At 52.4% G+C, this 15,832-nt stretch overlaps 1 protein-coding gene across 3 annotated transcripts; it reads right to left on the bottom strand.

Moving 5' to 3' along the window:
• Nucleotides 1-4,568: 4,568 nt before the first annotated feature.
• LOC133362477 (N-myc proto-oncogene protein-like) lies at nucleotides 4,569-14,891 on the bottom strand. 3 transcript variants are annotated; one of them, XM_061581424.1, is made up of 4 exons: nucleotides 14,762-14,891; nucleotides 7,645-7,717; nucleotides 7,005-7,513; nucleotides 4,569-5,792 (listed from the first exon to the last, which is right to left on the bottom strand). In XM_061581424.1, coding segments are annotated over exons 2-4 (1,134 nt in total). In that variant the 5' UTR covers nucleotides 7,647-7,717; nucleotides 14,762-14,891; the 3' UTR covers nucleotides 4,569-5,169. The 3 variants fall into 3 exon arrangements, with proteins under 3 accessions (XP_061437408.1, XP_061437407.1, XP_061437409.1); XM_061581423.1 differs by having other exon boundaries at nucleotides 7,005-7,717; XM_061581425.1 differs by lacking the exon at nucleotides 14,762-14,891 and adding an exon at nucleotides 14,642-14,742 and having other exon boundaries at nucleotides 7,005-7,717.
• Between the last annotated feature and the right edge of the window lie 941 nt (nucleotides 14,892-15,832).

Raw genomic sequence — 15,832 nt, 5'->3', positions numbered from 1 at the left:
TTATGGCTACAAAGTATGTTTAATGGATAGTATTATTCCACACAAACTTTGCGTTTGTGAGCAGGACTTTACGTGAAGGGATGACACAAATGCACGCCACGTTTTTTTATTTAAAATAGTTAAATTTATCAATGTCCTGGGTCACAAAAGCAACGTTTGTGAGGAGATTTTATTTAAATGTATTTTTAATTTATTTTAGTTTTATTTATTTCTACCTACGTGACTTTACTGAAAAAAACCTCCGAGTATGAATCCTTGCAGTCACGAAAGCTTCAAATTTAGAATTTGTTGAGATTAACAATAGCCACTTTCTCTACTTTTGAGACATAAGCTATTAGATAATAAAACTGTACTACTAAGGGACAATGTTGTTGTGACACTGTTATTAATGGAGTGGATTATTCACTTCGCTTTTGTGTCCTGGGTCACACAAGCAACGTTTGTGTGGAGTATTAAGAGCCCACTTTCTCTACTTTTGAGGCACTAGCTATTAGGTAATAACACTTTACTACACAGGGACAACAATAAAACATGTTTTTGTTACACACTGAATTATCTACTTAATCGAGGAAATCTCTAAAGCTTTCGTGACTGCAGGGACTTGTCTTCTTGGTTCTTTCGGTAAAGTCGCGTAGAAGGGCTCGTTTTTTGTCTGAAATCCTACGGCCTTTCACTGGAAAAAACACCTCTGCGGTACTAAACTCTACTGATCTGGTATCGACAATCAAGGGGATTTCCCTGTCCCCAGACGACCTGATTGTCAGTTTGGATGTGGTTTCCTTATTCACCAAAGTTCCTGTACCTGACACCATCGCAATCATTGAAGACTTGATTCATCAAGGACTGAATGCTGGGGTACCCCCCCCCCCCTGGTGAGACACTGCTTAACCAATACATACTTCACCTGGAATGGAACTTTCTACAAACAAACTGAGGGTACCCCAATGGGCTCCCCCCTATCTCCGGTTGTAGCCAACGTTTTCATGAAGAAATTTGAGACTGACGCCATCCAGACTGCCACTCTATGCCCGACCTTGTGGAAGAGGTACGTAGATGACACTTTTGTCATTTGGCCACATGGCCGGCCTGCTCTAGACCAATTCCTCGACCACATCAATTCCATACACCCAGCCATCAGATTCACCATGGAAGTCGAAAAAGATGGCAAGCTACCCTTTTTGGATGTCCTAATTAAAAGGAGACCTGATGGTTCAATGAGCCATTCTGTCTACAGGAAAGCCACCCACACGGATGCTTGCCTAAAACCGGATTCCCACCACCATCCATCCCAGAAAAACTCCCTCGTCAAGACTCTATACCAGGGGTCCTCAAACTTTTTAAACAGGGGGCCAGTTCACTGTCCCTCAGACCGTTGGAGGGCCGGACTATAGTTAAAAAACAACTATTAACAAATTCCTATGCACACTGCATATATCTTATTTTGAAGTGAAGAAACAAAACGGGAACATACAATATTTAAAATGAAGAACAAGTAAAGTTAAATCAACAAACTTGCCAGTATTTCAATGGGAACTATGGGCCTGCTTTTGGCTAATGAGATGGTCAATGTCCGGTTCCATATTTGTCACTGCTAGTCGTAACAAGTGATGCAAGTGTGCATCCGTTAGTCTAGATCTGGTTGGAGATTTCAAATGTTTCATTCTGGAAAAAGTGTGTTCACAGACATAAGCGCTGCCAAAGATGGTTGCCATTTTGAGTGCATGGTTCCTGAGATGAGGATATGTCTCAGAGGGGAGAGATGCATAGAAATTATGAAGGCTGCTTGACTTGAATGCGTCTTTCAGAGAGTCACAATTCTGCAGTTCAGCGAGTTCCATTTGGTAAATTGTATCCACATTTTCAATGTCAATAGAAAATGGGTTATGGAAAAGCTGTATGTCCTGTTCATGGAGATGAAGCTCTTTAAATCTAAATTGGAACTCCTTTTGCAATTTTTCCAGTGAATCCACACATGTTTTGTTTGGGAATGCAACCAATGTTTTTTCCGCTAACAGATTTTGAGTTGTGGGGAGATGGCAGAAGTTTTCCTCCTTCACTTGTTTGATGAGGAGGCCTAATTTTACTTCAAATGCTTTGACATGTGATTACATATCACAGATGAGCTTCCCCTTTCCTTGAAGTTGCACATTGAAACTGTTAAGTAGCTCTGTTACATCTGTCAGAAAGGCAAGGTGCCATTTCCATTCTGCATCATTGAGCTCTGGTACTTTTTTGTTTTTTGAAAACAAAAGCTGTAATCTGTGGAAGTAAGTCCTAGAAACGTTTCAAAACTCTCCCTCGACTCAGCCAACGGACTTCTGTGTGGTACAGAACATCTTCATAGTCAACATTTAGCTCGGACAGAAATTCCTGAAATTGTCTGTGGTTTAGTGCATGATCTCTAATGAAGTTAACAGTCCCACTTCAGTGATTTACTACACAGCGCTTGTTGGTGGATGAGGCAGTGTATGGCTATTGGATGAGAATGGTTATGTTTGTCCATCTCTTGGTTAATGCGAGCAATTACTCCTTTCTTAGACCCCACCATGCTAGGAGCACAATCAGTTGTCACACTGGCTAGTTTAGCCCAGTTCAGCTCCAAACCATTCACAGTTTGGCAAACCTTTTCATAGATATCCTCTCTTGTAGTTGTTCCTTTGGTGCTTTGCAGTGCAGCAAGCTCTTCTGTGACTTCGAAATAGTCATTCGTCCCACAAATAAAAATTAGAAGTTGTGCAGAATCACGAACATCGTTGCTTTCGTCGAGTGCCAAGGAAAAATAGGAAAGTTTTTTTTGTGGAGTTTTGCAAATGCTGATGGAAATTGTCTCCCATTTCTTCAATCCTCCGTGTAATTGTAGGTCCTAAAAGACTCACTGTACTAAATAAATCGGCCTTCTCTGGACACATCTCTTTGGCAACAGAAAGAAGGCATTCTTTAACAAATTCTCCCTCAACGAATGGTCTGCCAGTGCACACTATTAGCTTGGCAATTTGAAAACTTGCTTTCAGTGATGAAATATTTAGCTGCTTCTGCTTCACAAAAGTATTTTGCGGAGTTAATGTATTTTTCAGTTTTAATATTTTATCTTTTCTCACTTTTCTCCGACCAAACAATCATATTTATCTTTATGTTGAGTTTCATAGTGTCGACATAAATTGTATTCTTTGAACACAGACACTATATTCTGGCATATCAGACACACAGCTCTTTCCTTGTACTGCATGAAAAAGTAATCATAAGTCCACTGTTTTTTGAATATCCTACACTCCGAGTCAATTTTTCTCTTTCTTGACATCATTGTTTCCTAGGGAGTCAAAATTGCTATTAGTAAAATACCAATATATATACAGCGCTACAAAAACAATATAGCAGCAATAACTTTGCCCACACAGAGACATACAGACTGCACTGCCCATCAATGCAGTCTGATTGGGGGAACTCCACTTTTACCCCAGGCTCACACTGGTGTGGGTGCCATTAAAAAGTTAATTACACCTGCAGTTTTGTTCACAGATCGCAGTGCGATCTGCGAACTCGCATAGGAATATGATCGCATGGGGGAGAAGACCCATGCGATCCACTGCAGGAAAAAAGGCACATGTGCCTTTTTTTCTTCCGAATCTAATGCAAGTTCAGCCATACAAGCATATGGCTGAACTCGCACTGCTCAGAGATCGCAACAGTATGAACCGGGGCTTACACAACATACAACATATAACCTCATATAATTGAATAGCAATCAGAATATAAATGCACTTACTGTCATTTAAATTGGGTTTCCTACTCCTCGGCTGTCTGTCACTGACTAGCACGGGAAAACAGCAGGCAGCCCCTCCAGAGATCAATCTGTTATTACCCCTCTATCATTTACTCAGCACACAGGAATATCACTGAGAGTGGAGCCGAGGGGCAAGTGAGGGAGCTGAGGGAGGGAGAGCCAGTCAAGCGCAGCCAGGGGAGGGCTGGCAGCCTTAGGCCTGGCGGGCAAATCCAGTCAATTGGCCCATTGAACCATTCACCAGCGCAGCCCAATGAGTGCCCACCGCCGCAGCTCAATCAGTGCCCACCGCCTCAGCTCAATCAGTGATCACCAGCGCAGCCAAATCAGTGCCCACCGCCGCAGCTCAATCAGTGCTCGCCACCGCAGCCCAATCAGTGCCCACCACCGCAGCCCAATGAGTGCTCACCAGCGCAGCCAAATTAGTGCTCACAAGCGCAGCCCAATTAGTGACCATGGGCCGGATAAATGTCCTCGGCGGGCCGAATGTGGCCCGCGGGCCGTAGTTTGAGGACCCCTGGTTTAGACGGTACGGAGGTCACGGTTTAAAGTTCTCAACATCCACCAAAACCAAGAATGGGCCAACATCCCACCAGTGTGGGGCGCGTGAAGCGCGAGGCGAGACTGCGCTAGAAGCTGGTGCAGCAGCTCGATGCTGCCGGCGTCTGAGATGCCGACACGTGCAACTTGGCCAAGGTCCCTTCTACATCCGCGCGTTAGCAAGTGAAGGGTGCAACAGGGTGCAACACAATCATGCACGAGGCACTTGGTGTCTTGTGGGCTTTATTTACGTTCCAATAAGAGATAAAGATACAGCGAGGTCCACAAAGTGCTGCAACGAACGCTTCGCAGCTGCTAAGGCCGCTTTGAGCTCAACGGCAAAAAGACCGAGTTTATCAGCGATGCAAAGTAAGCAACAACACCCCTTGTTTAAGGGACATTCAAAAAAGGTTACTAAATGTAACTTTTGCACTATTGACAGGAACAACTTTGTTCAAAAAGTTACTCGCGCTAAATCTTACAAAAACCCTGGGTAATTACGTAACAACTTTTGGTGCCTACATTTTCCATGTTTTATATGAAAAAATTAAAAAAATCAAAAGTGAAAATCGCCATGGAACAGCATTAATGGCAGTATTTGCCACATTGAAGCATCATTTGTGCAGAAATGTCTATTGAGGTACAACTTACCATTCCCATCAACTCAAACCTTGGCAGTCAAATATTCAGAGGCATTACGTTGCAAACGAGGTCACGGTGCATACAAAACCACTCAATGGCAAAGAGGCTCAACTGTGCCGGTCGCCAGAGGCTTTCGTCCAATATCAAAACAAAAGTAACTTTCGGTTTAAAGTCTTTAAACGAGATGCAAATGGAGACCGCTCGGCCTACGAGTTCTTCAGGGTTTCCAGCCTCGCCAGCAGCTCCCGACGTCGAATCTGCTCGCGCCGCTTCTCCGCCTTGAGTCTCTCCTCCTCGCGCTTCAGGGTGCGCGAATATTCTATCGCGCGCTTCAGGATCTGCGCCTTGGCCGCCTTCTCGTCGTGCGCCAGCTCCGGTATGCCACCGCGCAGCCACTGGAAACCCTTCTTGATGGAGTCGCGCCGCCGACGCTCCTGGTCGTTGTGCCGCTCGCCAAGCCCCTCCGAGCCGCCGGAGCTCCGAGGGCTGCCGCCGCTCCCCGTCGAGACGGCGCCGGATGAGCCGGCCCCGCCGGCGGCGCCCCGGCTCCGCGCGGATTCTCGCGGCGCCGACGGGGGCGGCGTCTCCGCCCCGCGCGCAGGCGGCGAGGGGGCGGCGTAGTTGTGCTGCTGCTGGTGCACGGGCGGCGTGGACGGCGGCGGGGCGGGTCGCCGCCGCTGCTGCCGCCGCTGCCGCCGGTTGTTGTCGTTGTACCGGGGGGCCGTGTTTGTGTTGTGCACGGCGCGTAGCGCTACGCTCGCTTTGGCGTGGCTCCACTTCTCCACGGTCACCACGTCAATCTCTCCATCTTCCGCGTCGTCGTCATTGTCTGCAGAAGGGAAACACGTATACGTCAGCAACGCAATGTAGAAAAATGCAACATTATAAACCTAAACTGCGCAGGTGTAGTGCCAGAAGAGGGGAGGAGCTGCTGGGGGCTCTGGGACCCTAGACAGAGAAGCCCTCGGCGCCAGGCGCTAGGATCCCAGGCACCCCAGACAGCTAAGCCCCTTGGCGCCACCAACGGGGGGGGCTGTGTGTGCTCTGTGGGATATCTGGGGGCGCACACGGCCTCACCCCTCGTTGGGGACGAGGCATAAAAGGGCAGCTCCCTGGCCGATCGGGGCCAGTCGCAGCTCAAGACCCAAGACCCGCCAGCCAGCCAGCTTAGGACCCTGGACCCCCTCGTCCCGCTTGTCCTTGTAAGGGCCGGGATGCTGTGAGGGCCAGTGGTGGGACTTTGGGACTCCCGGCTCTACGTCCTTGTAAGGGCGAGTTCCGAGTCCAGACCCCCCCACCGTGGCTGGGTCGGGTCAGGTAGCTCCCCTAGGGTAATTGTAGCCCGAGGACCCCAGAGCGTAGCCAGAGTAGTGTATCCAGGCTGTGTACCTAGGCTGTGTACCTAGGCTGTGTACCTAGGCTATAACAGAGTATCAGCACTGTTGAGGTGTTGTATTGTAATAAAGAAGTTACTTCTACAAGTGTCTCCGGAACCCATTACACAGGTACAGGACCTGTTGAAATGTACACACGCAACATTCGTGTAGTGAGCTTGACAACTGTAAGTTTGTTGTAAACGAAGATGAACAAGCTAATTCGAAAAGTTCTCGTGACTGCAAGGATCCATACTTTTTGGAAGGATGTCATTGACCAACTTTAGCAGCCTCACAGTTCACTGCAGGGTTAGGGGTTAGGGTTAGGGTCAGGGGTTAGGGGTCAGGGGTTAGGGTAGGGGTTAGAGTTAGGGTCAGGGGTCAGGGGTTAGGGTTTAGGGGTTAGGGGTTAGGGGTCAGGGTTCGGGGTTAGGCTCCACCCCCCCCCTCTTAACCTCTATGTAATCTCGTGTCTCTCAGAGCTCGCTTCACTTGATACGGTGATTTTGCTGTAACTGTTCCACCTGAAGATGGAAGCTCGAGTTGCCTCCGAAACGTCGTGATTCATTTCATGTTTGACCTGCGTGACTTGACCGAAAAAAACAAAAGGCACGACCGCGCTAAAACGACCGAATAAAGAAACACGCAAAACAGCGTGCAAGTCTCACCCGAATCGCCGAGCGTCTCGTTGCCGGGAGACATCGCCCCGCCCACGACAGTCTCCCCATCCTCCCGCCCCTCGGCCGGCAGGTGCCGCCCTCCCGGCTCAAAGGGCAGCATCTCGGCGGGCACCGCGGCGGCCGCGGGGCTCGGCACGGCGCGGGAGACCGCGGGCGGCGGCGGCGCCGACTTGTCGGCGGGCGCCAGCCGCCCCGGCGTGGCTCTGGCCGAGGAGGCGGCGCTGCTCCACATGCAGTCCCGCAGCAGCATTACTCCCACGGCTCCCACGCCGCTGCCGCCGGCGGGGTCCCAGACGTGGCCGCGGCTCGCCACTTCGCCGCCTTCGCGGCTCGGATCGCCCGAGGGCGGCGGCGTTGGCGTTGAGTTCGCTCCGTCCAGCGCGGGGGGCAGGAGCTCAAACTTCTTCCAAATGTCCTCGCTGGGCAGCGTGGACTGGTGCCAGTCGCTGTGCAACTCCTCGCCGTTGTAGAAGGTCGAGGAGGAGGAGGAGTCATCCCTGCCGGCAGACATTGCGTGGATGATGACGACGCTGCTGCTACACGTGGTGATGATGATGACGCTGCTGCTACTTTCGTCACGCGACAACACGCCGCGTGGTGGCGGGTAGGGGTTGTTGTTCTTGTTTACATTCCACCACCACCCTCCTCCCTGTTGTTGTTGCGTCTTGTTTACTTCTTCTGCAGGGGGCCGCCGGGCTCGCCTGTAACAACAGCAAACAATAAAGAAAGCAGCGTCGTTAACAAAGCGAGCAAACACCACACAGAGTCGTAAGTGGCGCTGTTACTCATCCACAGCTCAATTTCATTCATCTCCGGGACGTTAAATTTCGATTTAAAGCTTTCGTGACTGCAGGGATTCATCTTCTTGGTTCTTTCGGTAAAGTCGCGTAGAAGGGAAACAATAAAATAATAAAAATATAAAACAATAACAATTCTCACGACGTTTCGTGTTGCAGTCGACACGTCGTGAGAATTTTTATTGTGTAGTGAATACTTGGGACGCAAGAGGGAGCGCACACACAGGGTGACATACACACACAGGGTGACACACAAAGATCCCCCATATAGCCTTAACAGACTGTAGGGGCAAGTGCTGTTAGCAAGCACCTATGAAGGCCGGAACGGTACACGAGGGGGTGGGTGGCCAGCACCACGCCCGACCGCCTTTGTCTCCCTAGTGGCAATGTTTACACACCGCACCAGGTACTCATTTGAGGCTGAGTCGACCTAGGGAAGGCCCGGGACCGGTTCAGACAATCGTCTGATGTTGACCGTGAGCAGGAATCGAACCCGGGTCGCCAGGTTCATAGCGCAGCGCGCTAACCGCTACATTACCGCTCCCCATACAGCGTGACACACACACAGGGTGACACATACAGGGTGACACACACACAGGGTGACACACACACACAGCGTGACACACACAGGGTGACACACACACGCACATGGTGACACACACACACAGGGTGACACACACAGGGTGACATACACACACACACAGCGTGACACACACACACAGGGTCACACACACACACAGCGTGACACACACACACAGGGTGAAACACACACACAGGGTGACATACACACACAGGGTGACACACACACACAGGGTGACACACACACACACAGGGTGACACACACACACAGGTGACACACACACACACAGGGTGAGACACACACAGGGTGACACACACGCACACAGGGTGACACACACACGCACACAGGGTGACACACACACACACAGGGTGACACACGCACACAGGGTGACACACACACGCAGGGTGACACACACACGCAGGGTGACACACACACAGGGTGACACACACACAGCGTGACACACACACAGCGTGACACACACGCACATAGGGTGACACACACACGCAGGGTGACACACACACACACACAGCGTGACACACACACACAGGGTGACACACACACAGGGTGACACACACACACAGGGTGACACACACACACACAGGGTGACACACACACAGGGTGACACACACAGGGTGACACACGCACACAGGGTGACACACGCACACAGGGTGACACACGCACACACAGGGTGACACACACACACACACAGGTGACACACACACACACACAGGGTGACACACACGCACACAGGGTGACACACACACGCACACAGGGTGACACACACACACACAGGGTGACACACGCACACAGGGTGACACACACACGCAGGGTGACACACACACGCAGGGTGACACACACACAGGGTGACACACACACAGCGTGACACACACACAGCGTGACACACACGCACATAGGGTGACACACACACGCAGGGTGACACACACACACACAGCGTGACACACACACACAGGGTGACACACACACAGGGTGACACACACACACAGGGTGACACACACACACAGGGTGACACACACACACAGGGTGACATACACACACAGGGTGACACACACACACAGGGTGACACACACACAGGGTGACACACACACAGGGTGACACACACAGGGTGACACACGCACACAGGGTGACACACGCACACAGGGTGACACACGCACACAGGGTGACACACGCACACAGGGTGACACACGCACACAGGGTGACACACGCACACACAGGGTGACACACACACACACACAGGTGACACACACACACACAGGGTGAGACACACACACAGGGTGACACACACGCACACAGGGTGACACACACACGCACACAGGGTGACACACACACACACACAGGGTGACACACGCACACAGGGTGACACACACACGCAGGGTGACACACACACGCAGGGTGACACACACACAGGGTGACACACACACAGCGTGACACACACACAGCGTGACACACACGCACATAGGGTGACACACACACGCAGGGTGACACACACACACACACACAGCGTGACACACACACACAGGGTGACACACACACACAGGGTGACACACACACACACAGGGTGACACACACACACAGGGTGACACACACACACAGGGTGACACACACACACAGGGTGACACACACACACAGGGTGACACACACAGGGTGACACACGCACACAGGGTGACACATGCACACAGGGTGACACACGCACACAGGGTGACACACACACAGGGTGACACGCACACAGGGTGACACGCACACAGGGTGACACACACAACAACAACAACCGCCATTCGCCACTAAGTGGCGGTGACGTCACCACGATGCTTGTGCCAGGCCAAGTGCACCTTGAGGCCACGTGAAGTGTCGAAAGCCCGCTGGCAGGAGGTCACGGGGCAGACCCAGGTGCCACTGGTCGACTGACCGAGATGACCGAGATGACTGGCTGATGCACCACCTGTGCCCCCTACTGTGCCAACTTGCTGTGCTTTAGCCACCCGGCGCTCCGCTCGTTGTTGTGAGCGTCGCTCCTCCGCCCTCCGTTGTTGTTGGAGGGCGACTGCCTCCAACTGCCCAGTAGCGTCCTTCACGAGCCTCCTCCACTGAGGCCGATCTTGACACCGCTGGTACCAGTCATCGGCAAGTCCACTCAGCTCCACGTCCTCCTGTACCACATCACTCCATCTCTTCTCCAGCCCGTGCCGCGCCCGTCTAGCCCCCTCGATCCGGCCGAACAAAAGCTGTTTAGGCATGCGGTGGCTGGGCATGCGGGCTACATGACCCAGCCAACGCAGCCTTGCCTGCCGGAGGAGCTCACTGATGGGACTTTGCCCAAATCTTTCAAGGATTTGTGAGCTCCTCACACAATCCAGCCTGGTTAAACCCAGGATGGATCGTAGGCAGGCCAGCCTAAATGTTTCCAACCGGCGAAGATGCTCCACCAGGGGGGTCCACGTTTCGCAAGCGTAGAGAAGGGAGGGAATGACCGTGGCCGAGAAGACCTGAAGCTTCGTGCGGAGCGACAGACCAGGTAGCTTCCACACAGCGTTACGCAACCGATGAAAAAGATATTGCCGCTCGACTGATTCGGAGTGAGACCTCTGCTGATAGACTGGAGCCGGTCATAAGCATACTGCCCAGGTATGGGAAACTCTCCACTCTCTCCACAACTGCCCCATCACCAATTGGGAGTTGTGGGGGTGGAGTGTCCGATGGTACAGAATACCCAGGCAGGTGCTTGGTTTTGGTGGGGCTGATGGTAAGGCCCCACCTCTTAGTGGCACGCTCCAGTCTCAGCAGCAGCGCCTCCAACTCCTCTTCTGAATGAGCAGCTATTACCAAATCATCGGCATACATAACGTGGTTGACCAATAGGGAGCCATCCCTTGATCGCACCCGGGCGTCGATCAGCCTCCCATTATATCTGTACCAAACGGAAATTCCCCCGGTACAGCTATTGAAGGCTTCACGAACTACGCGGTCAAAATAGATGTTAAATAATGTGGGAGCCAGAGGACATCCCTGTCGCACCCCAAGGTGTACAGGGAAAGGCTCCGACTCCCGGCCACGTAGTTTTACCCGGGCCCGCTCACCATCATGAAGGTCCTTAATGATCGTGAGCAGAGGGTCAGGGACTCCGAAAGCACGAAGAACAACCCAGAGTCCAGTCCTACTGATGGTATCATAGGCCTTGACCAGGTCAATAAAGCAGAGATGTAGGTCTTTTTGGAATTCCCTACACCTCTGCTGTAGCAGACGGACAGAAAATATGGCATCTGTGCAGGACCGCCCTTTCCTGAAACCGCATTGGGGCTCCGCAAGCCCCTCCTCAGCGTGCCTAGCAAGGCGATGTTGAATAATCCTTGCCAGGACCTTACCCGGCACACTGAGGAGTGAGATGCCCCTGTAGTTGTTACAGTCTGTGCGGTCCCCCTTCTTAAAGAGGGGGACCACCAGGGCATCCTTCCAGTCCTGCGGAACCCGTCCAGTGGTCCAGACTGTTGTTATGATGTCATATAGGGCAGTCTGTGCACAAACGCCACACTCCCTCAGCATTTCGCTTGGGAGATCATCTCTGCCCGGTGCCTTCCCTGGTCTCAGACTCCGGATCGCCCTCAGTACTTCCTCAACAGCTGGAACCTCAGCCAGCCACTCACAGGGGGTGACCTCTTCCAATATTTGAGGCACCGCAGCCTCAGCAGGGTTATCCCCACTTTGTGCCATGATGTTTTCCTGGCTGAGAGAATTTCCCTCCCCCAGGACCTCACAGAAATGCTCAGAAAATCTGCAAACCTGTTCCTGGGGGTCGGAGATTGGATCACCGTTTTTTCCTCTAATGATGGTAATAGGTGTGGCGCTGCAGGTTACTTTTTTGATGGAGTTAAATAGTGATTTGTGATCACGGGCCACTGAGGCAGACTCCATCTCCTCAGCAACCCGCGACCACCACCCATCCTTACAACGCCTTACGGCTCTCCGAACTTCCGAGCGAAGGCTGCGGTAAACCTCCTCATTCTCTGACGTGGGATGCTGTAGGCGATGAGAGTGGGCCTGTCGCTTTTTCTCAATTAACCTGAACACCTCCTCTGTCAGCCAGGGTTTCTGGGGAGGTCTGGACCGCGTACCCAAAGCAGCCATTGCAGCTGCATGAGTCACAGTCTTAAACCTCGCCCATTTACCCTCGACATCAGGTGGAGTGGGGGACGATGCCAACCCCAGCTGCAAGCGATGATGAAATTCTCGCTTGCAACTTTCATCAGCTAACTGAGACCAGGCCACTTTTGGTTGGAATGGGATCCTGGGTGTACACCCACCACCGGAGTGGAAGAAAGGCAGGCGCATCTTACAGATGACTAGTCGATGGTCAGAGGACAGATCAGCTCCACGGTAGGTCCTGGTGTCAAGGACATGGGTTCGCATCCGCTGGTCCGTCACTATGTAGTCCAGCAGATGTTCTTGCTTGGACCCGGCATGTATCCATGATGTTGTGTGGATGCGCCGATGCCGGAAGAGCGTGTTGGTAATTACAAGCCCATGGGCTGCACAAAAATCTAGCAGCCTCCTACCGTTATTATTGAGCTGATCTGGCCCATGCCTTCCAATCACTCCAGACCAGGTGTCAGCATCATGACCAACTCGGGCATTGAAGTCACCCAACAAGATGACTCTGTCCCGAGTGGCCACTTTAGCCAGCACCTGTGACAGGAGGTCATAGAAAGCGTCTGACTCATCGGCTTTGCTTGCATCCCTCCACGGATGTTCGTCTTCGGTGGGGGCATAAGTAACCACGACCACCACTCCTCGCCTCTGGTTGATGGGAAGGCGAGCCCAAAGTATCCTGGGGCTTACAGCTTCCCACACCTCACCGCCACGCTCCCACGCCCCCTTCATTCTTTTGTTCAGAAGAAGAGTGACACACACACACAGGGTGACACACACACACACAGGGTGACACACACACACACAGGGTGACACACACACAGGGTGACACACACACAGGGTGACACGCACACAGGGTGACACACACACACAGGGTGACACACGCACACAGGGTGACACACACGCACACAGGGTGACACACACACGCACACAGGGTGACACACACACGCACACAGGGTGACACACACACAGGGTGACACACACACACACAGGGTGACACACACGCACACAGGGTGACACACACAGGGTGACGCACACAGGGTGACACACACACACACAGGGTGACACACACACACAGGGTGACACACACACACAGGGTGACACACACACAGGGTGACACACACACACAGGGTGACATACACACACACAGGGTGACACACACACAGGGTGACACACACACGCACACAGGGTGACACACACACGCACACAGGGTGACACACACACGCACACACAGGGTGATACACACACACACGCACACAGGGTGACACACACACACACACAGGGTGACACACACACACAGCGTGACACATACAGGGTGACACACACACACACACACAGGGTGACACACACACACACACAGGGTGACACACACACAGCGTGACACATACAGGGTGACACACACACAGGGTGACACACACACACACACAGCGTGACACATACAGGGTGACACACACACACACACAGGGTGACACACACAGCGTGACACACACACAGCGTGACACACACAGCGTGACACACACACACAGCGTGACACATACAGGGTGACACACACACAGCGTGACACACATACAGGGTGACACACACACACAGCGTGACACACACACACAGCGTGACACACACACACAGGGTGACACACACACACAGCGTGACACATACAGGGTGACACACACACACAGGGTGACACACACACAGCGTGACACATACAGGGTGACACACACACAGGGTGACACACACACACAGGGTGACACACACACAGCGTGACACATACAGGGTGACACACACACAGCGTGACACACACACACAGCGTGACACACACACAGCGTGACACACACACACAGGGTGACACACACAGGGTGACACACACAGGGTGACACACACACACAGGGTGACACACACAGGGTGACACACACACACAGCGTGACACACACACACACACAGGGTGACACACACACACACAGGGTGACACACACACACACACAGGGTGACACACACACAGGGTGACACACACACAGGGTGACACACACACACAGCGTGACACACACAGATTACAATGATGACGACGATGACGATGAGACGCTTCGCTGAGCTGCCGTAAGTGACGGGAGAAGTCGGCGTCAGAGCAGGAGCTGTAGAGCCGCTCCCAGTGAAGTCCACCCCCAAGTGGCTGGTGGACTCGGGGTGACGAGTGATGGTGGGGGGGGGCTACTCACGGTCAAGGGGCAGGACGAGGGGGGGTCACAGAGACGCCAGCAACGCCACGAAGCCGCCGCCGCCGGCAGCAGCAGCTGTGGTGATGGTGGAGAAAGAAGCCTCCATTGGGGTGGGGGCAGGGCGGGTGGTCGGACTCCGCCACCAAGTGGAGGGGGTGGGGGGGGGAGGGAACTTGGGCGAGCCCATCTCGCAGTGGAGCTGGTGAGCGCCGCGGCCCATTGGCCTGGAGGGCACCGCCTCTCCCCCCCCCTCAACATCCACCGCGGTGGTACAGGCCGGGGGGCGGGTGAGTCACGAGACACTGGACTGCACGGTGAGATGTCAAGCGTGAACAACGCGCTGCATTAGTTTATATCTGTGTAGGAAATAATACATTGTCAGTTTTTTTTCTTTTAAAGCGCAGTGGGTAGATGAAGATTATATTTTAGGATTGTATAGTGTTGAGTCTATTGTACAGTGTTGAGTATATGGTGCAGTGTTGAGTCTATGGGGCAGTGTTGAGTCTATGGTGCAGTGTTGAGTCTATGGGCAGTGTTGAGTCTATGGGCAGTGTTGAGTCTATGGTGCAGTGTTGAGTCTATGGGCATGTTGAGTCTATGGGCATGTTGAGTCTATGGTGCAGTGTTGAGTCTATGGGCATGTTGAGTCTATGGTGCAGTGTTGAGTCTATGGTGCAGTATTGAGTCTATGGGCAGTGTTGAGTCTATGGTGCAGTGTTGAGTCTATGGTGCAGTATTGAGTCTATGGTGCAGTGTTGAGTCTATGGGCATGTTGAGTCTATGGTGCAGTGTTGAGTCTATGGTGCAGTATTGAGTCTATGGTGCAGTGTTGAGTCTATGGGCAGTGTTGAGTCTATGGGCAGTGTTGAGTCTATGGGCAGTGTTGAGTCTATGGGCAGTGTTGAGTCTATGGGCAGTGTTGAGTCTATGGGCATGTTGAGTCTATGGTGCAGTGTTGAGTCTATGGGCATGTTGAGTCTATGGTGCAGTGTTGAGTCTATGGTGCAGTGTTGAGTCTATGGGCAGTGCTGAGTCTATGGTGCAGTGTTGAGTCTATGGTGCAGTGCTGAG

Source organism: Lethenteron reissneri, unplaced genomic scaffold, assembly GCF_015708825.2.
Source record: "Lethenteron reissneri isolate LAM-NWPU_2019-01 unplaced genomic scaffold, ASM1570882v1 scaffold_1496, whole genome shotgun sequence".
Taxonomy (NCBI): Eukaryota; Metazoa; Chordata; class Hyperoartia; order Petromyzontiformes; family Petromyzontidae; genus Lethenteron; species Lethenteron reissneri.
Note: the sequence above shows the minus strand (reverse complement) of the source record. Positions and strands in the feature narration are given on the sequence as shown.

Bases quoted from the DNA above. Each gene is read 5' to 3' on its own strand.
- LOC133362477 (XM_061581423.1), bottom strand. From the start codon at position 7,527: ATGTCTGCCGGCAGGGATGACTCCTCCTCCTCCTCGACCTTCTACAAC. The intron at 5,793-7,004 runs GTGAGACTTGCA...TCCCTTCTGCAG, and splicing joins CGAGACGCTCGGCGATTCGG to ACAATGACGACGACGCGGAA.